Source organism: Nelusetta ayraudi, unplaced genomic scaffold (genome assembly GCF_046127955.1).
Source record: "Nelusetta ayraudi isolate G7.1 ecotype Tasmania unplaced genomic scaffold, CSIRO-AGI_Nayr_v1 ptg000022l, whole genome shotgun sequence".
Taxonomy (NCBI): Eukaryota; Metazoa; Chordata; class Actinopteri; order Tetraodontiformes; family Monacanthidae; genus Nelusetta; species Nelusetta ayraudi.
The window spans coordinates 5,031,798-5,055,958 of record NW_027466072.1 but is presented as its reverse complement, the minus strand read 5'-3'; the positions used below and the strand labels follow the sequence as shown (position 1 = coordinate 5,055,958).

General features: G+C 43.7%; 1 protein-coding gene and 1 long non-coding RNA gene across 2 annotated transcripts; one reads left to right on the top strand and one right to left on the bottom strand.

The window, feature by feature from the left end:
• Nucleotides 1-521: 521 nt before the first annotated feature.
• Nucleotides 522-2,413, bottom strand: ankrd53 (ankyrin repeat domain 53). The gene is made up of 6 exons (XM_076028265.1): nt 2,137-2,413; nt 1,796-1,853; nt 1,084-1,283; nt 843-1,007; nt 640-755; nt 522-554 (listed from the first exon to the last, which is right to left on the bottom strand). The coding sequence occupies exons 1-6, from the start codon at nt 2,187-2,189 to the stop codon at nt 550-552; spliced, it is 597 nt and encodes a 198-aa protein (XP_075884380.1). The 5' UTR covers nt 2,190-2,413; the 3' UTR covers nt 522-549.
• Nucleotides 1,306-24,082, top strand: LOC142889485 (uncharacterized). Its single transcript, XR_012926843.1, has 3 exons — nt 1,306-1,844; nt 21,184-21,343; nt 23,324-24,082. It is a non-coding gene; the product is annotated as an uncharacterized LOC142889485 (long non-coding RNA).
• Nucleotides 24,083-24,161: the final 79 nt, after the last annotated feature.

Sequence of the window (24,161 nt, the reverse complement as noted above, 5' to 3'; positions counted from 1 at the left end):
TTTAAAATGCACCTTCTATTCAGCGATACACAAAGAAAACATTTAAGAGCTATACCATGCCAAAGGTGTAGTGAAAGCAAGGGCAACTTTAATTCCCTGCGCAAGGTTTTAACCAAGTTATGGTAGACAGTAAAAACGATCCCTCAATAAAAAGGGAGCTTATTATCATTTCTTGAAGTGCTTCATAATAGGCAATGCAAGCCGCCAAGGTGAGCACAGTCCAAGAGAGGTTTACTGCAATTGGGAGGCAGTGGAGGTTGTTTCACTTCACTCTGCAACACTCTCAGGTTTCTCTCAGGTTCTGCTGTAAGCTGGAGGGGAAACACGCTCAGAAATATTCTTAGCTGTGGAAAAGCGCCACGGAAAACATCTCTGGTTAGAAGAAGCAGCTACCGTTCTCCTATCTGGAGCCTGGCACCATTTTAAAACTGCTGCAACTAAAGACTTCATGAAACTGACTCCATATTTTCTCCTCTGTTCCCCCTCTGACGCTCAGCAAGTTTCTGGGAAGGCTCCCTCACAGCTTCCATCATATCCACTTCCCCATCTTCAGGCTGTGAAGAGACACAGCACACATAGAAACTTCACAAAATGTCTAATTCCCTTTAGAAAAAAAAAATACTTCTCTAGTCCAGTTACCCTTTTGGCTGCCATCACTCAGTTTAACCAAATCCTTCAAGCATTTATTCTCTGTGAGCTGTCTCTCTTCCAACTCCCTCCTCTTTTCCACGTGCCACATGCAGTTTCTCAGGTACCTGCAGAGAAGATCCCAAAAGCTTGAAGGCCAAGAAGCACTTTCTGAAACTTAATGCGAACGCAGCCAGTTTCCTCCTCGTCTTCACCTTCCCACATCCCTGTGGCTCCACACACAGGCCATGATCAGAGGGGTGTGTCCCATGTTGTCCATGGCCATCACATCCGCTCCGGCCTCCACCAGGATCTCTGCGCAGTCCAGGAGACCCTCAGCAGCAGCCATGTGCAGCGGGGTCCTCCCTGAAGCGCATTTACTGCCAAACACACACATAGGTAAAAATGGAATTGCGCTGGAATAAAGGCGCAGTCGAGTGTCAGGCAGCTCGCTACCTGTTGACGTCAGCGTCGTGCTCCAGCAGGTACGTGAGGCAGAGGGAGGTGTTGGGCAAGCTCTGGGAGGACAGGACCATGTGGAGAGGTTGGCGGCCCTCAAAATCGCGGCCGTCGATCGACTCTTTTCTGGAGTAAATCAGACGGTGGATGGTTGTCAGCTGGCCATAAAGGCAGGCCATGTGCAGCACCGGGAGACCCTGAAACAACCAAAACAAAAACAAAAACACATCACTCACCTGGATTGTTTAAGGAGAAGAAGAAGAAGAAGAAGAAGAAGAAGAAGAAGCCTTTATTAATCCCACATTGGGGAAATTTACATAATTACAGCAACAATTCAGTAGAAAAGAATGGAGATTATATTGATTTAAAAAAACAAAGAAATAAAATAAAAATATTTATAGACAAAGAAGGAGCAAACAAGCCTTTCACGGTTATCAAAATAATTATCCACTTTTGTATTGCTGTTAAAGTCTATTTGAAAACGGCATAATTTGATGAGTCATGTCCACATTAGCGGCTATAAATATTGCAGAGGTATGACCTTTATAAAACAACATGCATGGTTTTAATCAAAAGAGGAATTCCTCCCCATCACATTTCAATGACAGGCATAATACAGTGAATACGTGTTTTGTTTTTTGTTTTCTATATATTTGTTTGCACTCTGCCCTCTGTAAAGAGAAGCAACAGGCGTGAGTGGAGCCACTACCCGCACGCCGACGCTGACGTCCACAGCCCGGAACGGAGGAGCACTGCGGGTGAGTTTCCTGCCAAGAATAAACACAAAGCATCCAGTTGGAAGGCTGTTAGTCTGCTAACTCGGAACAGGCAACACAACTTTATCAGAAGCGACTCGTCCGTCGTTGGCGGGTGTTTTTTTTTTTTTTTAAACGACAGGACTTCAGGACGCCGATATTCAGTCGCTCACTAAACAGTCGATTTGGGTGCAGCTACACACCCGAATAGCGTCGATGATAGCAGTTGTGTTTCTCAAACCCCGTTGCAAGTGTTCGTTTTTTGTTTTTGTTCAGTTTTCCACACGTTGCTTACCACTTTTTACGTTTCTTACGTGTCTTTTTTCCGGATTTGTTCGTGTCCTCCATGGTTGCTTTGGTTGCCAGAATACTTCGGCAAGTAGTTTACGAGGAAAAACTGCAGTAATCGACCTGCAGAGTTTTCATATCGTCCAGATACCCATCACGTGACATGTTCTATACAAGGCCAGAGCCATGTGTGTGGGGGGAAATAATACAATACATAAACATCAAAACCCTGACTATTAACTCATTAATGAGGAGGACTGGTCAGTTACTGATATGGGACACGTTTAAACACTGAAAAATAATTAATACAATAATATTGATTATAATATTGGTTAATTATATATTGTTAATCTTTTCTTCCAAATTCTGAGATTAAAGTCAGAGCACTGAGCCTTGTTCTATCTATCTATCTATCTATCTTATCTATCTATCTATCCAATATTTTTTTTTATGCTATGCCAGGGAAGAGGAGCATATAATATTTTTTCTTTACACTATACTTTTCAAGATACTGTTTATATTATGTCATCTATGCAATGCATGTGCAAAAAAGTGATTTTTGTGTTTGCAAATTTGACAGGCAATTTAAATTACATGTATTTTTTTTCTTTTTTTTTCTTTTTTAAAGAAGTCACCTTCCCTATATATTTTCTTTGATGATAATGACCAAGCAAACAGGTCTCAAATGCTCATTTTAGAATAAGTGTGCAGAGAAAGATGACCGCGGGCTTGGAATATCATTTGATGACCACACACACAAACACATACACACATGGATCATGTTTTATTGATACAGTCTTCATCTGCATGTAATTGCCAGCCAGTCTTCCATTTCTTGAATAAAACTGGAAATGAAAGCCCACCCCCCCTCTGCCCCTCTTGTGTAGGGCATATTCAACAGCACATGTTGTGTTTGTGTCAAAGTAATAGCTTGTGACAGATAGGGGCAGATGAGTGGCTGCAGGCACAGCAGAAATGGATACTTCCTCTCCCTCCATGCCGACCGCAGCTCTTCCTTCAAACGCCGCCGCCACACTAGTGTTGAGCACGTATTGGAACCGGTAGCCGACACCGGCCCGGACCAAAGCAGATCAATGGCATGGCGGCTCCAAGAGGGGGACCCGCTCGCTCGGCTGCACCGCGGACGTGCAGTCGCAGTGTAGCAATGATATTCTCCATGTCTCAGTGGAGCTGAGTGGTCGATGGGCTCGATCAGGCCCTGGGCCTCTGTGATCAGCGTTATTGACCATTTGACCTCAGTCTGAACTTAGGCTCATGTGTCAGGGGATTGTGTGTGTTGTACAGTAGCGAGTGGTACTGCTGCAACCTTTTTTTGTGTGTCTTATAGCAGGAGTTCCGAAAACATTACCACGCCGTGGCCCCACAAACAGTATTAGCTTCTGGTCAGGGAGGGAACCCCTTTGCAAACCAACAGACAATTACCAAAATCTGTAAAAAAAAAAAAAAAAGAAAAAAAAAAGAAAAAAAAAAGGAGCAAACAGGCACGTCACACATGCAATGCAATAAAGCCAGTCATGATATATGATGAATCATTATAGATTATATTTAATAACAATGATTAAATTATATTTGAGAATACATAAAATACAAATCGATTGTATTATGTTTTTTATTTATTTATTAACGTTTCTTTCTTATCTTCTCTCCAATTTTCTGCGAGTTTGATTCATGAATAATGAGCACTAAGTGTTTTGGGTTTGGTGACAACTTGAGTTTCGACAGTCCTCTTCATCGGGCCGTTTACACTGGGGCCAAGGCGAAGCGGAACAAAAAGGTCACATGACAAGTTATTGAGGCGTTGACATTCTCTGTGGTGGTCCACCCACCACTGTCGGTCGCGTTCGTTTCAACACATTGTTCAAGAAGTTGTATGCCTCAACTTAAATACCCTACTTTCAGGTAGTGATATTACTGTAGCATGAAGAACGAATGGTCAAATTTCTAATTATTCCTGGAAAAAGCCCATGCACGCAGACATCCTCCGACTCAAAATGAGGCTGTCCTGCGGTTGTCCCTGTCATTCCGTGAGGGGTCGTCCCTTCCCCCCACTTTTCTCATTATTAAATCCGTCCTTTGTCCACTGCAGGGTCAAGGACGGGTCACAGACCCCTAGCATTCCGCCCCCACTGTCAAACCTCCAGAGCCTTGGCCTTCATCACAGCCAAGCCGCATGTACATGTGCACAGAAAGGGGTAGGGCAAACAAACACACACATGTGTGTGCGTGTGCATTATACACTATACATGCGCATTGGCTGATGGCGAGGAAACGCGCCGCTCGGCTGCAACCTTAGTGGCTTTTCCTGTCGCTGTGCCTCACGTCATGAAGGTTGTCGGGATCCTTCTAGAGCTCTTTTATGTTTGACTCTCAGCAAAAGTCCCTGGACAACAGCAGCACACATCCAGCATCCTGCTTCTGACTCTGTGTCTGCAGCCTTGCTCGTCTCTGAATAGCTGCGTACTGTCATATTTAGTCAGTGTTCAATCACATGCTCTTTAAAAGCTTTCTGCTATATGATGTCAGTCAGTCAATTTGAAACCAATGTATGCAACAGCCAGGGTTTTTTTTTGTTGTTTAAAACTCGAAATGCAAAAACATAGTGCAGTGAAATGGCACAGGAAGAATGCATGTGTGCGCGCCAGGCCCTCAGAGTCCAAGATGGCGGCCCATTCATTTCAATGTACGTAGTTGTACATTTCAATGTAGCTCACCCAGCACATACTGCAAAAAAGTTTTTGAATTCCACATTAATGGGCCCATAGAGCATTCACAGTAGTGTCACTTCCCATCATGCCTCTGTAACTCACATGATCTATTTGGCCAATCAGAACAACTCTGGAGAACGTCACTTACAGACACGTCAGGGTGCAGCCAATCAGAACGAGCTGAGAGACAGCAGCACGTATGACATCTGGGAAGAAACTCTTTTCTGGTGATTTTCTGGCCTTCATCATTTTTTTCTTAAATGACTAAAAGACCATAACTGAAAAATCTACAATAGAAAGATTTGCTATCAATCGTGTTGTAGGTCACAGTCGTCTTGTCAGCCGTTTTAAAGGCGTATTTTTGTATTGCAGTCTAGGGGAAAAATGCTTTTTGGGTCCACGGGATTTTTTTGCTGCAGAACCTCAAGTGGCCACTGGGGGAAATTGTCGCGCCGCCATATTGCCAGTACAGTGTCCAGTTCTTATAATACATCCATGGTGCGGCCACTTGGTGCTGAGCAGATTTAGCATGTGGCAGATGAGAGAGATCTAAACCTGCTGAGGGCCAGGATGACAATGAGATCATGTTCCGGCAACCTTGTGGCGGCCTCCCCTCCCCTCTCCTCTGTCCCAACATCCAATCAGGCTCCATGTGCCCATGTTGGTTGTGCAGTAGATGCTTCCACTTGGCTAACACCACCTGACCAGCGAGGGCCCCAGAGAACGTGACATAGACAAGCATTCAGTCCGTGTTGTTTCCCTCCTGCCACCGAATTCTAATACAAAAACATCAGTGCAGTTTTGATTAGAAGAGATGAACAAAAATCTTTTCTAGGTTTTCAGTTTTTAAGTAGTAAGCTACAAGTCAAATTAATGAGCCACCTCATCAGGAGTCTCCAGGCTTTGGCCTTCCGCCATCTCTTTCCTTCTTTTCCTCTCTTTCCATCCCTTCACTCCTCCCACTGTCTTTCTGCTGTGCCCCTCCTCCTCCTCCTCCTCCTCCTCATCATCCTCTCTCTCTCTCTCTCTCTCTCTTTCTCTCCCCCCTCCACGGCATGATGCTCAACCAGGCGGCAGCGTGCTAATGCATCGTGGCACATTCTGCAGTTCCGAGTCACAACGCCAACAGGGCCTGCGCAGTGACCGCACGGCGACCTCTCTTGGTATCAGTGCACACACGGGCGCTGCACAGCACCAGGGACGGCTGCGGGGTGAGGACCGAGGCGATGTGGTGGGCGGAGTGAGGAGAGAGGCAGGGCTCTGCCGCTGACATGTACCATCAGATCAGATGACAGTGAGATAAATGGGATCCGAGTCAAGGAAAAGGTGGGACGGACCAGGTTTGGCGAGATTTCTGGCTCAGGGTGTGAAGTTTAAGGCAGATGACGAGCGAGTTTATCTGTTCAGCCAGCGTGGGAGACGTGATGAAGGCCAGTCTGACCAGATTAGTCACCTATATGGTGTCTTATATGGAAGAAAGCAGAGAATATTGCATCTGTGGCTGAGAGCTGCAGCTGCAGGAGAATTTATTCCCAGCGATTATCGCAGGTGTTACTCCAATAATCATTCAGGTGAAAATGTGGTCATCTTGGGAGTCTTACTGTACTGTGATGGACTTGTATTTGTATTTGCCTCAAACAATATTTCCATCTTCCCCTGGGTCCTGACAGACATCCCACCATCACACCTTCTCATGAACCTGGAGGGTTTTTTTTCTCTCCCACATTTCTCTTGTCCTTTAAAAAAAAACTTCATCGCTGAGCAGAAATGACCAGAGGGAAGGAGAAAGAGATAAATGAAGTGAGATAGTGAGGGGAAATGGAGACAATTTTGCTAGAATAAATGAATGGCAAGCATGAGTAGTATTAATTATGTTCGCCCTGATTATTCACTGGAGATTAGCAAGTTTCTCCTCCATTGAACCTAAGTGCCGAAGTGTCCCTCTGTGGGTTGGCGTATTTTCAAAACGAATGTGTATCGGTATGAATTAAATGTGTTTTCACTGAAATGCTGCAACTTTATTTTTAACCTAATGATTGTCTGAATGATGGCTTCAAATGATCTGCTGCATTGAAGGAGCAATGCTAATCCAAGTGTGGCTAGAAATGGAAGATTTATCCAGATGTTCATCTATATTGCATGAATGAGACCAATGAGACGCTGAGATCTACCAATTGCTAATCAAGGGTAGCAAAGTTTTAAAAAAATCCAAACTCAAAACTTTTAAGAATTCAAATTAAATTACATTAATTTGTAATTTAATTGTATATTTTATTTTTGTTTCTTTCAAAAGACTGAAATTAAAATTTTGGTCACGGTAACTTATATTTTAACGTTTTTATTTATAATTCATGTGAAAGAAATATTGCATTGCTTTACCAATAGCACAATGTCTTGTGTAACAGCTGCAGAAATCGGTGCATATTTAATGTTAACCTGGAAACATCACAACATCTTCAAGCGCCAACGTGTCACATTCTCTTTATTTTCCATGTGCAGCAGCACACTGTTAGGTGGCCTTTACCGACTGTTATCTTAGCATGCGGCCCTATGGGAGTCAAGTCCATCGACCGCTGTTCCACCACAGGGTTCCCACACCGTCTCGGTAATTGCTGTTGCTTCAGGTTGCTGTGCAGATAAGATGACTTTTACGCTGATGGGCCAGTTCAGAACTGAGTGAAATCCAAACCATCTCAAGCCCCGTGTTGCCATATTCTCATGTGACGGCAAAGATTCATCCCAGCAGTTGAGCATGGATAAATGACTCGAGGCTCCAGCCGTTGTGATGAAAGAGGAAATCGGTCGGCAAGAGTTTTCCTGACGCTGCGGAAGGTCTCCGAAGGTCTCCCTCCAAACCTTCCATCTTTCGACCTTACAGTTTTACTGACGCGGCTGCCTTGTGAATTCACACTGCGGTCGTGCGCAAAGCTGCAAAGATCAAACGCCCGGCGACGCCATTAACAAGGTCAAATTTGCACGCACTTCATTCAGTCCTCGCGTTATTGCTTTTGCGCTGATATCCTTAACGCAAACGTTGGAGCGGCGAAAAGGCGAAGCCCAGCGTAAGCCGCTCGGATGCACGCGACATCACCAAACCCCTGGTGAAAAATGGCGGCCTCGCCGCTCTATCCAGGTCACGGAGCATTGACTCGTCCTGGTTCACCAGCAGGGCAACGCTCCACAAATCCCATTGTTCTCGTGACAGCCGTCCTCATTGGGCTTGGAGGTTGTGGTGCTGGTAGACATAACGCAACATAAAAATGCAAATACCAGTGGGACAGTGATACCACAACAGCTTCAGGACAATGAGCCACTTTGTAACGGCCCCACCAGCATGACGTGACAGCAAGCGAAAAGCACACATGCGCACGGGTCCCCATATGCAGTGTGAGGTTTGTTAATTGAGAGTTGTTCTCCTTTTATCCAATTAAACTTGCTATTTTTCGCACCCTTGCACTTTATGCTGTACCTGAATTACTTTAAATAATTCTCGAAGAAGCAGAGCTGATGAGACGGAGGTTCAGTTTGGACTGAAGGACAGATGAACTGCTAATTTCCTTCCCAAAATTCATGATGAACGTCCTGACAGTTACTGCACCCTCGGGAGACGTGCAACAGTCACGATCACCTAATTACCCCCTTTTAATTATTCAGAAGTGCGGCAGTAGCACGCAGTAGCATTGAAATGCATTTGGACTGACAAGGCTAAAAGGAAGTGGCTGCGTACCCTGCTGAGTACAGGCTGTTGATCGCTGTATTATTGATGCACCGAGTGTTTTATCAAGCTCAGTTGACAGTGAAATAGACCTAAACTTAACATCACCAGCATTTTGAAAATCAGACAACATTGTTTGAATAAAATAAAACTTATTTTATATCTTTTTTTCTTAAAGTAAAATCTTTAGATGGTAATATAGGCTCGGAAAGAAACAAGTCCAATTTTCCAGGCAAAAGTAAGGTTCATAAGTTCAGGATGTAAAAGCCCTTCAGGGTTGGAGTTCAAATGTCCAATGAAGGTTCCAGAATAACAAGAAGAACTCTCCCCCAGGATCTCACATCAGCACAAACAGAGCGTCTTCGCTTAGATTCTCATTCTGGTTTTTAGAGTAATTCCTTTTTCCAACTAGACACACACACACACACACACACACACACACACACACCTTTTCTTCCCTCCTGTTAATGTGGATGAACCATGACTGCAGTCAGCCGAGTTCATTCTCTGTCAAGGCAACTCTCTTATTCAAACCTTTGCAATTCGCAATTGGCAGGAGTGCCTGTACTTTTTCAAAATTAGTAATGAATTTTGGAAAAGTTTAGAGAAATCTGCCCTTTCATATGCCTGTTTGTTCAGTTCTTCGTATAAAACTAATCTTTGAATGCTGTTAAATATTAATAAAGATGCAATAAAATACCATATTTTTCAGTGCTGATGGAAAAGGACACACTCGGATCCTTCCGACGAATCAATGCCAAACTATTATTTGTCTGACTGACTGTCCTATATAAGTCCCTTCATTTTTGTTTTCTCACAATTGTCATTGAAAAACCAAAATCCATAAAAACTATAGGTACAAAGTCTTTTGTAAGAAAGAGAATGTGTTTATTATACAAGATGTTTCCTCAGAGAATCAATTTGTTGGTTCCTCTTTACATGCTGGTGTGTGTGTGTGTGTGTGTGTGTGTGTGTGTGTGTGTGTGTGTGTGTGTGTGTGTGTGTGTGTGTGTGTGTGTGTGTGTGTGTGTGTGTGACCTCCCCCTGGCGTCCCCCACAGTGAGCACACTGAGGTCTGCCACCCTTCCTGCGCGGCTCCTCTTACCGAAGGTTGAGACATCAGCGGGGCACGGAGCCCAGGACTGTGATCCACTTTGGCATGTTTGGGTTCTCTCTGCATTTTCCAGTCAGATCTTCATGCAGACACCCACTATGTTCTCGTCGTGGGTGTCTGAGCGAGTGTGTGTGTGTGTGTGTGTGTGTGTGTGTGTGTGTGTGAAAAATGCGTGCACTCGTGGCAATGGCGCAGCGCAGATGTAGCTGTTGGTTTTTTTTTTTTTCCTCTCGTCATTCTCCCCCACTTCCTCCCACCCTATTGTCGTTCACACACTCACTGTACATACATTAGTATCGCTTGCAACATGTGGCGCCGGGCCAGATGGCTTGACGGATCGCCAATAGACGTGTGCTTGCGTTGCGTTTTATTCTTTCGACGCCTTCCGTGTGTTGATTTTATTTGATGCAATCTGCGAACGTGCAGATGTCTGTGTGGCGTGGAGGCAGTTGGGGGGGAGGGGAAGGTTTCAGGTCTGCACGTGTTGTATTATGCGTTTGCGGTCGGCCGGAAGGAAGCGACGCGACGCGACCCACAAAAGTGAGCCCTGGGAGCACGTGCTCGCTGTTGCCCCCCCCCCCCTGGTAGGATATCAGCTGCAACCGCTCGACCCCGGGGTCACAACCGCAAGCACACATGCTATGGAAGTGTTGAAGAAGTCCGGGCACGATGGTCCGAGGTTAAATCACACCTCAGACTGTCGCTCGCCCGCCTCTCACGGCTCCTTCTCACTTTGGATAATGCTAATCTGCTGAGGGGCAAACGGGTTTGGTCAAGGATCCTCAGCGGCTGCTGTTGGTTGCGACCTCTGTCTGCTCCTGTCCAATCAGACGTCAGTGTCTCCTGCAGCGTTGTCTCCTTCTTCTTCTTCTTCCTCACAGTCTACCTGCTGCTCCCCACTCCCCCACCGCACCTCCAGGTGTCTTCCTCCGCCGAAAACGCAGTTTTATATCCATTGGTGCTCTCAGGCAGCCGGAGGAAAGGACATCTCACCTCACCCTCACAGGAACACGACGCACGCTTTTAAAAACCTCCCCGGCCTTTCCCTCAGCCGTGTTGTCGCCAGTGTTACACGTCCGGCACTAAGAGCAGCGCTCCCTCCCCAGCTCTGACCTAATGGGCTGTGAAGCAGTGAAGGGGGGCCGCAGGGCGGGAGAGGAACTCTATATCGCTCGCTATTTTGGGTCGGATTCGTGGGGAGTATTTCTATCACAGTGCAAGCTGGTCTAAATACCCAGGACAACCAGGATGCCGTGTTCATATCGAATAGAAATCTGATAAAAGTAGAGCTCCAGATCCTCGACATCAGAGCAAAATGATTCTCCACGCACTCACGTCAACAGTCTTTAAATTTGTTCCACGTTCTGCTTTTGTAAAAAAAAAATTCGCACCTTGGGTAAAAAGTGAATTTTGCAACATTTATAAATAATTAAACGTGTCTAAATACATAAAATCTATACAGTATGTATTTATTAGATGTCCCTTTAACTGCCTTTTCTACCGTAAGATTTAGCGCAATTTGGTGAACTATCTTTCATTATCAGTTTTAGGAGTGCACAAATGAAATTTTCTACCACTTTGCTGTTATGCTTAGAGAAAAAAATCCACCAGGTTTCTAACAAGCTTACCAAAAAAATACATAGAAATTCACCTAGCCAATTTAACTCACACTTAACCAAATGCTTGATTTGTTTCTTCGATTGCTTGAAATTGAAATATTAAAGATTTTTACGTGAGAACATTTCATCTAAAATTATTGAGCAAATTTTTCACTCATTCTCATACTAGTTAAACAGCTAGTTTAATTTTTGTATTTTATTTTTTAAATCTGATTTCACAAATACTGGATGGACACTAAAGTGTTCAATGCTAGACCACGCCCACTTCTGGCCTCTTGTGTCGGAAAAGTGCTGATCTGAGGGACGCTGGTGGCCCATTAGAGTATCCTGATGATGAATTATTACAAACAGAAGGTGCAGATGACATTTCACTTTATTCTGCGATGAAGAAGAATCTCCCTCAGCAAGATGGTCCAACCGCCTCAACAAAGGAGCACTAAAAGCAGCTGTTTCCTTGGAGGAGCCAGTGGACTTGCCTCGCTCAAGAAGCAGCTGGAAGCTTGAAGACCGTGAAGAACTCCAGGCTCTCAATTCAAGATTTGAACCCGCTGGGGCTACACACAGTTTCAGTACTTCATATTGCTTCTCTGAGGAGACTATTGAGTATGTCACTCACCGTACGCTCTGCACTCTGCTCAGGAACTGGGGGCGGGGGGGGGGGGGGGGGGGGGGGGTTCGGGTGTCGCCCTGAAGAGATTTCTTTGCGATCCTTGTCTTTATGTGTGTTTTCAACTTCTCATCAGTGGAGGACCATCAGCCCCACACGTCATGTTTCATAGTGACGGCTGTCACGTGTCAAGGAAGAGGTTGCTGCTCTGCTGGTTTGTTCATTTTAATTACTGGTGCAACCAACCCACTGCACACACGTGCTGTCGCACCACGGCACTTGATGTTGTCGCCGGAGATGCAGTTGTTTCCATGTTATGCTTCTCAACACAAGACTGACTTTTTGCACCATGGCACTGAAGCAGAGGTGAACTGTGTGAGTGAGTGCGAGGATTTTTTTTTTTTTACGTTGTTACGTTTAAAAAACAGATGTAGTCAATATTTGCTTACAACCACATCTTCAGTGTTCTTAAGATTTTTTTTTGTGCAATGTTCTTTTTTTCTTTATAAAATTTGGTTTGTCTTGTTTCTGGAGTTTGTATGAAATTTCATAGCTGAACCACAAACTGAAATCAAAATCATTTGGGAGAGGTCGGCATTTAAAACTGAAGCTTGTGTTTGGGGGAGGAAGGTGTTATCGTTTTTTTCTTAATGAGGTTGTTAAAGGAACACTTTCTGTATACATGCTTCAAAAAAGATTTTCAGATGAAAATTATTTTAGAAACCCAAGTAATGGCACACCAGCAGCTCCGCTGTAACCTCCCAGACTCCACCTGCAAGGGACTCATCGCGGCCTTCGATCTCGCCAAAGCTTTTTCCTGAACCTAAAAATTGTACCTAACCTGCCCTTCCTACCCCCCTGAGATATTCCCTGCCCATGTGATGTGATCGCATGGAGCTCTGCCATGTCATTGCTATAAATTGCTTGTGGCCTTCGTGTGACCTAAACCAGTCCAGTGCTGTGCCCTGTGACGTGCCGTGTGTGAGTCAGATGTGGAAGCTTTGCTGTGACAGCTGTACGTCACTCTGATGGATTTGAGGAGTTGACCTTGAGGTCACGCAACCTCGTGGGAGAGGAAGATGCTGGAAAAAAACTCTCCCCTTTTATTTTTTTTGCCAATTTCATAGAGTTCAGGACTCCTGTGTGTGGTTTCACAGCCGGCCTGGCAGAGCGGCAAGCTTGGCTTCATTAGAGTAATGAGCTCATCCGAAGACATCACGAAAGAGATCTGATGATGGAGGATGGTGAGGGGAAAATCTTTGGACCCGGGGACACGAAGCAGCAGCAGCCCCTCAGGACGTGGCCCAGCTCTGAGGTCAAAGTTCGAGGACGGCGGGCAGCTGAAGGAGCCGCCTGACATTGGGCCCGTCTCCTGAGACGTCCGCAGGCTAAAGTGACCTGACAGCGTTTGATGCATTTGCTGCCTGGCACCTTAGCGGTCTGAAAATGCGAAAGCTATTTCTGCTGATGTTAATTTGCTCTGTGTTAGGGCCCCGGTTCACAGCTCGGTCAGCCCTCCCTGATACTATATTCCCGTTTGTTTCAGTAAAGGTTCTCCCGTCACATCGCATTTAGGTCGAGATGCCTGTGAACTGTGAATGCACCGCACATAGGGACTTGGCACCTCTTCAGCCTCTGGGTCCTAGAGTCTATGTGTTTCAGAGGAGACCTCCAAGTGTCTTCTTTGCAATTTCTAAGAGTTGGTGAATGGGTTAGTGAATGGGAGAGATTATCAAGACCATTTAGAAAAAAAGAAGAAATAATAATACAGTTTAAGCATCTTACTTTTTCAGCAGATCACAAATAAATTTAAAATTAGCTAAATACACTCTAAATGGCTTTAATTATTTTACCAATTAATTAATATATAAAACATAGTAAAATATTCACTTAGTTTCTGTTTGTGAAATCAAATTTAGTCTATTTCACAAATGTGGTACAATTAGCAGTTGAAGCGTGAAACATAAAGAATTTCAATTGACACTATTCAAGCATTGTTGACTGTCAGACATGTCAAAAATAAATAATTCAAATTAATCTAATCTCTCTATTCAAATAAATCAAATTCTCAAAAATGTAATGTTGTCAGTGTAAGCGAGGGAGAAAAACAATTACCTCACTGGTTGAGTTGTGTCCGTCAGACTGGCTGTGTCCTCTCAGAAGAAAAAGCTGCAGTGTCTTCTGTCTTTATACTCCACCGATCCCTCCTCAGTGGCCATGCTGATCCCTCAGTCTCCCTCTTGTTAACACTGATTTCATGAATTATTCATCACACAGTCAGTGCCACAAATGAGCACACTAATTGGTGTCTTTAAAAAAAAAAAAAAAAAAAAAAACCTAATCATTATTATTGTTATTATTCACGTCTCTGGAGCACACAGTTTAAACAGAAAATTAAATTAATGCAATGACGAGAAAAATATTTCTCTAATAGCCTTGTATTAACCCTCTCCTTAATTTGGAAACAGATTTAGGTAAATTAATTTTAAATTTTCCACACAGTTTGGAAGGAGAGGGGTGCGGAACTCCAAAGAGCTGATTTAATTTAAGTAGCCTATTCATTTGTCTAAGAACCAAGTTTGTCATCTGCCATTATTTCTTCTCAAAATACTCAAGATAATTGAACTTTAGACAGCAGCTGAGTTAAAGTGTTAATTATTCTCAGTTTCTGAGAAAAAAGTGAAATGAGAAACGCTTGCTGATGAAAAATATACAAAATCAGACTGCATTAAGTTCACCAAAGGGTAAATTTATTTCCCTAAACATGTTTTTCCTCTTCTGGGTTTCTTCTTTGCAGTGCAGGATTTGAGACTTTCTCAAGGTTGTCCCGATAAAAAATGCATTTTTGAACTTTCATTTAATATTGATGGAACAACAAGATGTAGTAAGCCAAGCTAACGGCTTACCGGTTTACTGCGTTTTACTAATACAAGTGCAGGTGACCCACATGTCCGCATGAATCCCTCTGCATGTAACACATGTGATACCTTCCCTATGTTTCATTAATGCTGATTCTTCTTCTTTTTTTAACGATAAATAAGTAAATGTAGCCGTCAAGTTCTCGTCAGCGGGAAACAAGTGAGACTTAAAAGTAAATGTCAAGCGGAGTCGTGTGTTCTCTACATGACATTATGTAGAACAAGGCAGTTCCATTGAAACTACTCCATTCTCTGGCCTTTTCTTTCAGAACTGATAAATATCCTGAAGTTAAGTTGCAGCCGGGCTTGTGAGAAACTGGCCTCGGTAGTTTTTAAACAGCATCACTCTGCAGTGGTGTGTCGTGCCAGGCCGTTGGACACCCAGGCTTCCTGGTGCTCAGGTTCCGACCAGATGCAGTTCATGTTGTATTTAACCCTCCACACTTCTGCCTCTGGGACCTCTGAAGAATTTTGCCTCATTGAAGAATAGCACCCTTGAGTAATTTATTGAGGCTTAATGAGGCTGAAGAGAAAAGCAGCTTTTGGACTTATCCAAATTAGCCCAAAACAAACAAACAAGAAAAATTATTAACGGAGCAGAATACAGTACAAAAAGCGATTTACAGAGGAGCCGTCAACAGTCCTGTGCTTTTTTATATTATTTTTATATTCTATCCTGTCATTCATCCATAAATAGATTTCTGTTATAACTCTTCCCACCAGCTGTTAATTCTGGTGTGTGTGAGAGAATAAGAAATAGAAACATTTTTTTCTTAGCACAATTGTTTTCTCAATTAACCGCTTAAACGTGGTTTCATAGTCTTTTTAAAGACTAAAATAATCTTTTTCATATCCGGCACTGAACACGAGGCCCACCTTTAAACCCTCCTCTCTTTTTTTGCCCGGGAGCAGGTGAATAGGACGTGTTATGATCTGTTATAAAAACACTCATTATAGTTTGGCTGTGCGAGGGCGCCCAGGTCTGAGACCCACGGTGCTCCTGAAAAGCCGGTGTTACTGCCCTCTGGTTCGCATCGACACAATTGCGATAATGAAAGAGTCTCTCTCTCTCTTTCTGTCTCTCTCTCTCTCTCTACCTCTCTATATGAGGAAACAATGGCGGCTGCTGCCCGCTGCCATGGCAACAGGAGCAGATGTTGAGGGTGCTTCTCCTGTGTGATGAGATGTGAACTGTTGACCTTTTGAAAAAGAGAAATGGCGGTAATGGATATGGATTTATGAGCGTATGGACTGCAGCTACATTGCTGCTAACGCAGCTTGGTTCGCCATATGCTTCTCCATGTATATTTTATGATGTGGGCCTTCGCAGAGGCTGGACAATTTACTTCCATCACGGGGCTGTTGGGCTTCGTCCACACATACTCTAACCTCTGGCATAGGAACTTTGGAGGCTCAACTTGATTTTTGCAATGACGGAGCAGTTTGCAACAAAAAAGTCTTTGGATGCAACAGGTTTGCCCCGACAGCAAACTTAATGGAAACAACCTTTGCTGGGCATTTTTTTTTTTAAAGCGTGCTGAATAAAACATAAAGGACAGAACACACTATTGCATATGAATATAATGCCCTTACCCTTAAGATGTGATTCACGCATTCAGATGAACTGATTGTGGAGCTAATTTGACAGGATATGATGCATACATGCATTAATAGCTTGAGGCACCTAGTGAGTCACATGAGTGCTGCAGTCACCACAAGGCTTCACGTCGGCCTGCTTTCCACACACTTGTGACGTGCAGGCTGCAGGCTCACACACACACACACATGCACACGCACACACACACACACATAGAGCAAGCCAACACCATTCCTGCACCAATGTCTCTTTCAATTCAGTGTTGAGGTTTCTGTTTTCTGCAGCAGGACGTTATTTTTTGTCATGTATCATTTTAAACTTAAGGGGACAATTTTGTTGCTATTTCCACTGGAGAAAGAGAAAAGTTCAAGCAAACAACTTGGAGGTTCATAGTAGTCGTGCTGACCTCAATCACTGCAGGCAATTTGTTCATATAAAAGTAAGGATACACAAAACAGATTGTTAAGCTGTTGTCTCCAGCAGCGAGAGAGAAAAAGACTCCAACCAACCCGAACCCAAAGTATCCAGTTGGTAGTACTGGATTGTGGTTGCCTCTGAACAGGCACTGATATGGTTGTGATAATCGGGGCAAGACACTAAGGGAAACAGGGCAGTGCTGCAGTTCACACTACAAAGTATTCAATGCGCCGCAAAATATTTAGTTCCAAAGGCAGCTTTACACCGGCAAAGCAGAAAGGTCATGTTTTCCTGCCAAATCAATAATGTTTTTTCTTTTTGAAAATGTTTTAAGACGTGTGTGTGTGTGTGTATGTGTGTGTGTGTGTGTGTGTGTGTGTGTGTGTGTGTGTGTGTGTGTGTGTGTGTGTGTGTGTGTGTGCATAAACACTGAAATCCAAGCCAAAAGCACTGACTGCTGTGTGTTCGTGTTAGTCTTTATTTTTCTTTTAATCATTAGGTGCAGGTTTTTTGTGGACATGCAGCCATTACAGATGCTCTTTGATGTACATTATAACATATAAACATGCCAAAAGCATACTTTATATTCATAATGGCTTTTAAAATAGCACATTCAAGACAGACACATTTACAATTGATTGCTGCATGATTTATAGAATTTACTTTTTAAGAGTGACTGCATGCCACTGTCGTACACGTACTAATCTCCTGAAGTTTGGGATCAAGTGCACAGAGATGGTCACCGTTTGGAGAGGAGTGTCAAAAAATGTTTCTTCTGACCGTCCTTGGATGGATACGCCCCAGTTTAAGTCCAGTCCAACCATTATAGCCAGCGTCAAAGCCAAGAACGAAAGCAGTCCTGAAGCGGCGTCCAGGCTTCCCACCGCTTCGCACGTGTGCACACTTGACCCAGGCAGAAGAATAATAGTCCTTCCACAACTGACTTCATTTTACATACGCCATAAATCTTTAATCTGTTCCTCACCTCTATTCCAAGATGTGATTCCTGTTCTCTGCCAGTGCATCAAATTTTCATCAGAGTAATTGAGATAAAGCCGAAATGGAAATAACTGCTTCTTCCTTCAGCAAAGGTACCGCAAGGTGCCAGACGGCTCTCTGAATTAAGGTTTTTAACCTAAATGTGTCACCTGGACAGCCATGGAGTGGTCGCCAAGTGTTTTCTCATGAAGTATTCTGAGGGGCCAGGTGGTGCACGTGACATCTGCACTTCAGTCATCTGTAGGAGGTTGTGCACCACCTGATAATGTGTTTTCCTCATTTCTGTGAGGAGGGAAATACGTTCTTTCAGAATTGAAGGAGCCTTTCAGATGAGAGACAAATCATCTTCAAGATACCAAAAATAGTAGTCCAGTTGGCTTAACATGGAGCTTCAAGACTATTGGTGACAAGTTTGTCTCCATGAACTTGCGCAGTCTGGGATCTTTGCTGTGACGCAAATCATTTTCACCATCGTCATATATGAAGTGCAGATGTCCTGTGCTGCCGAGGGTTATTCAAGGATCTACTGCCAGAGTAGGTTTCCCACGTGTGTGTCTATGTGAGGACAAATACATGAAAACAACATCACTGCGCGATGCAAATACAACAAAATAATCATCGCTCAAGGGCCCACGCTTTATGCATGCATGCGCTCATGCATAAAGCGTACACATCCTCATGCATTAAAGCAAGCAAAACCTACAGTGCATGTTATACAGATGGGACGCTGTTCACCACCACTTATGTTGGCTGAACTTTTGACCCTCCCCACTGCTGGGCATACACATCTGTTCATACTAGCTTTGATTAACTAAGCAAGAACGATTGCGCTTGCTGATGATGACGCAGGATGATTAAAGGGGAAAAAAAAAGGTGGATATGCAGCTCGACAAACTACGGAGGGCAGAAGGAACAGAGAAAAGCGATGGAAGGGTGGGGGTGCGGGAATAGATACTAAGAGTAGGAGGGGTGGTGGTGTAGCCAGTTTGTTTGGCCTGATGCAGGACGACAGTCAGAGACATGCTGATCTGACGCGGCGCAGTCAGACACACAGAAGCTTTCTGTCTCTCACATTCGACTGCCGCTCGCCACGTCCATCTGATCCCCTCTGTTGCATCACTCCTCTTCCTCTTTTATGCCTCTCGACCATGGAAGGATTACAGACTGGACTGAGTAGAGGCCGATTTGAAAGAGGAGCGGAGGGAGTTGGAGGGGGAATTTAGAGATGCGTGATGAGAAGGGCGACTTTAAAAACCTTTAGTTAAAAGTTGGACCTCAGTTGCCTGTACATTCCAAAGAGGCCTGTACAATTCTCTCCGTATAACTTGGAAACTTGAGAGGCCTCCTATTGGAGCATTTGGTGCTCCTCAGCTCCCAGTGGAAAGCTATTGTTGTTGATTGCTCGGGCTGTGTTTGGGAGCCTTTCTAGGTTGATCTGGTTTTCCGGGTTCATTTGATTTTTCCAGGTTGATCTGATTCATGATCAGACCTTTTTTTGGCTTCAGCGATTAAGTTTCATTGCCCGGCCAACGCAGGACAACCACAAAGGCGTACAAACAAATGACGCAAATGTCTTCATGTTCATTCGGTCTCGCCCAATCACACTGCAACTGCAAAGTGTTTCGCTTTACAGCAAACAACAGTAATTTCTTTTTCATGAATGTGTCGGAGGACCTATTCCCTCTCGTTCTCCCGGATGTTCTTTTTTTTCCTCCTCCATCTTCAGGCTCCCAGCAGTGTGCCACGCTGAGCTGATCAAAAGATGCCCGCTTGCACCCAGAGATGTACATCATCCTCCCCTCCCTGCGCCCTGACCCTGGTGTGAACTCTCCTCACAGCTCCGAGGAGGCCACTGAGACAGAGAGAAGCCAAATGTCAAAGTTGTGGTGAATGAAAAGCGACGAGTTTGGCTTTTTTCCCATTATTTTTCTGCCAGGCTTTTAGTTTTGTTTTTTTTAATGCCCTGAACTTGCACCTCGTGGTTTCATCCTCACAGGGATTTTTTTTTCCTTTTCGTGATGTTCACATGTATGTAGCGTTGATCATTGCATCAAAGTGGCCTCATGATGTTCAAACCAGCCCAACCAAAGTCCAAAACTAAAAATATTAACATACAATGCATGCAGTAATTTACGTATGTTGCCAGATAGACAGTAGTCATCAATGATTGCTAAATGATAAATTCAGTGCTCATATTTAGTCATGCTACTGAGAAACAGTTATATTATATTATGATTTATTATTTAGTAAATATATGTTTCTTAGAGATGCGCAAAATGTCGGCAGCGCCAATGTCTAAAAATCTAAAAACAGAAACAAGTCATACTTAACTCATCATCATCATCATCATCATCATCATCATCATCATCATCATTAGTGGTTGTTATCAACTACGTGGTAAAAAGATTGAAGAATAAAAAAAGACTCAATTGTTCAGAGTATACATTTCACTCCGTTTAGTCTCCTCGCGATGAGCAATGCCGCCTCTGAGTACTGCAACTTTGAGTTCCAACCTGCTCTGACAGCAGCCTGCACTGGGCTCCGCCAGCCAATCGTCTCCTCCGCTGCCCGGCTTTCAGCCAGTAGGATGAGGAGGGACCCTCGGGGGGTGTGTCTCATTAGCTAGATTCCAAGACCTGGCTCTGGCCCACTGGACGCATTCAGCCGGAAAGGATCCAGTCCAGAGGGGAGATTCATCATCTGCAGCATGGCTTCCTCTCTCATCCTTCCTCCGTTAGAAGGGCAGGGGAGGTGAGAAAGTGAAAAGCACGGCGGGGCGTAAAAAGTATCAGGTAGTAAAAAAAAGTCTACGTCCATCTTTACTTTAATTTCTTCTTTTCGTTCTGGCATTAAAACCAAATTTAAAATAAAACAAGATGACCTCATCTCACCCTTCAACAGTCCATGCAGAACTGTTTGTTCTCTGCCCTGACATCTAGCTCCCGCTTGTGCCAGCTGGAACACTCTGTGCCATCCCAGCGCTCACCACATATTAAATAGTTATGTTTCTCAGGGATGAGTTCATTTTTCTTTGTACAAGATACAAAATTGATTTTGTAACTCCACCTCATGATGGATTTGGGCAGCTGTGATTAGAGCCACTAAACCCTGCAGCCCTTTGAACAATTAAAATACAGAGAGTTGACATTTCAAAGGATCATTAAAAAAAAAAAAATGCTTGTCACACGTGCCCAAATGTTCCCCAATTGGAACATTTGTAGTACTATTGCGCTCATTTTTAGAAAGTCCTATGAGCCTGTCTGGGACCATGGAGGGTTTATGTAACTGGTTTGTTTGGGTTCCTTGACTCTGACGGGCTAACGTTATCTAACTCACCCACAGGGAGCTACGACCAGCCTGGTGGAGGGAGAGGGATGGATGGACGGTCCTCATGAGCCATCAACTTGAATACACATCTCTGACTTGGAGAACTTCAGGTTGACTTTTGCGGCCACCGTGATGCAAGTACTGAAGTGATGTTGGCCTTCACCAGCTTTACTTAGTCTAGGATACAAGATTAATGTGCAAGTACACCAAAAGTACTCAATCGTACTCATGGCTATAATGACTAATATTCTCCTCTATTAATGGTTCACTTAAAAATAAAAAAAATCCCATCATTATTGGTGAAACAACACCCATCTGAATGATCAACAAAGTATCAGGTTAATATGTTATCACTGTCTGTACACAGTGGATTGTCAGGACTTCCTTGTGAAATTGCCTAAAATTAAACCCCCCCACACAAAGAGAGACACTCACAAAGTGGGGGGATATTTCCCAACCTGATGCCCGAAACTTGTATTTTATTGACGTCTTATAAACTGTGCTGTACTTGAAAGCGGTAACAACAAGGGAATTCTAAAGTACACAGCGTAATTGGCAGAGAGGGCAGTATCCTTTTAAGAGCAAGACGAGCAATTTGAAGAAGAAGAAAGAAAAAAAAACGATCACAGCGTAAACAATGAACAATCACAGCCAAACATGCTTTGATTGAAAGTAAATGACAAGTCACCTGCAGGAAAATTGTATATTTTTTGTCACTATAAATCATCCTTTAACGCAGCCAGCAATGCATTTTAAATCAACTGCTGTTCAAAAAAAACTGACTTTCAGCTTCCCTACTCCCCTACAATTGATGCATATTTTCCCTCGAAATCAAATCTATAAAAACATCCAATTATGAGTTATCATAAACTGGACCAGACAGACGTGCTAATTATGGTGAGTCAGAAATGAAGCTGGAGTATTTAAGCCACTTGAATATTAATGGAGGTGTTAAAGCGGAATCACATTTATTCCCCTCCTAGGTCAAGTACCGCCGGAAAAAAAACATTGTTAGGAAAACCATTATTCAAATGAGAGTGCACAGACCTTAATAGAAATCAGGCCAGCCATTAACTTCTGTTTTAACACAGCCCAGTAATTTTGTTTCCAACATTTGTGGACGTGATTGACAGCGCCGTTCCTGTCTACTGTGGCGCATGTAAATGCGCCCTCATCCATATTTCCCAAAAAGCCTCATTCAGAAGCTTAAAAGGCTCCAAATAAAGATAAATTAAGGCTACCATGATGCCTTAATCTGAACTAATGCCGGCTAAAACAAAAATGAGTGCCCAGGAGTGCCTTCATCAGTAGCTGTTTGCACCTTTCAGCGTGACGATGCCGGCGCGGTACAAGGTTTCACCTTTTCACCAGCAGATGTAGCGTTGATTTCCGTTATTCCCAACAGCCTCGAGTGGAAGAGAGGAAAGGAGGTGACGGCTGCAGGGAGCAGAGGCCGCTCCAAAACACTTCTGCATGCCCACACTGTTTGATCAGTTCACTAATATCATCCGTCAGGGTTAGGATGCGTGTAACAACAGCCAGCACTGCGACGTCTTGCAGATTCAATAAAGCATAAGTTCCCCATCGCCACCAGCAAGTTTCACACGTTTCCATGCCTTTTCATGCATCTTCCAGACAGATTGACAGAGAGACTGATAGAGAGATTGATAGATAGACAGATACTGTCACACATTCTTCTAATTACGTAGGCATGCAGCCTATATGGAGACGCACCGAAATAATGGTTTTTGCAATTGTGCTAATGCTTTAATAGTAATTCACTATCTGCCTATTCAAGTTTCATTTCAACTCAGAAGTTTCAGTCTCCAGTTGACGAGGTTAAAACTTCAAGCAGCCTTAAAAAACTAATCTGAATAATTAGTATGTCTTGCCAGGGGGGGCAGAAAAATCCATTTGCACTCTGTAATCAATGCAAGCTTATAATCAATAAATCAAGTATGATATGCTAAATGAGATATGCGATGATGAATCTCGAGATTTAAAAGGAAAAGGGCCATTTCTTATGACACATTGATAGCCTTTTTTTCCCCCTACCTGATATCTTTAAAACATGATGCTAAAATGACAGAAAATTATGTGTGCATCAGCTGCAATTTGGCAACACTTTTCCCCCTCCTCCTAATGTCTCCCTCAGACGCTCGGAAAATAGTCCCACCCTGCCGAGATGATCAAAGAAGCGGGGATCCAACTTGACACAACACTCTCTCATCTCACTTCTGAAGGCAGCTCGCATTGAATGGACAGATTAAAAAAACATTGATGGCACGTTAGATACAGGCCAGCACTCACACTCCATAATTTTTAAGGCTGATGATTGCACACAAGTGTTTTTGGCTGTTGCATCTGGCTCCTCGGATGATGGAAGTTCTTGTGTGTGTGCCCCCCTCAACCCACTCACATCCCCTCCTCGCTTTTTTTTTTTTTTTTCTTCTCCTCCCCTGGCTGTCAAAAATTGCATTCTGAGAAAGCCTTACTCCTCTCATCAAGAGTCATAATTTACTTGTCAAAGCAGGAGTCCTCACAGCATGCGGGAGGCCTCCTGGGGTTATAATTGCGAGATGGTTCGGTTCTTCTGAAATGCCTCCAGACAAGATGGAGCGCGGGCCTGCTAGTTAGCCTTTTGTGTACTCCTCCTTTTAAAAGTAGCCATTTACGCGGGGCGGTTAGGATAAATGTGACTAGCTCTACCACACTTTCACCATCAACTCCTTGTCATGTGTGACTTTTAACACTGATGGCTCTGGTGATCGCGGAGTCGTCTCTTAACTGGCACAAGGTCCCCATCTTGTGGACAGACTATGAAAATCCTAACCTTTATTTAGATGATGACGTTGCATTTATATAGGTGGCGGAGAGACACTGAACTCACAGCTCTAAGTGGAATTTTTGTAATTCATTTGTGGAGATTAAAGGTGTCCTTTTAATAATTCCCCAAGCAAGTAATCTTCTTTTCCTGTTTCCGCTGCTGTTTG

Excerpts from the sequence above, each read along its gene's own strand:
- ankrd53 (XM_076028265.1), bottom strand. The coding sequence starts at position 2,189 with ATGGAGGACACGAACAAATCCGGAAAAAAGACACGTAAGAAACGTAAA. Across the intron at positions 1,008-1,083 it reads CACGACGCTGACGTCAACAG|TAAATGCGCTTCAGGGAGGA; the intron begins GTAGCGAGCTGC and ends TGTGTTTGGCAG. Across the intron at positions 756-842 it reads AGCCACAGGGATGTGGGAAG|GTACCTGAGAAACTGCATGT; the intron begins GTGAAGACGAGG and ends TCTTCTCTGCAG.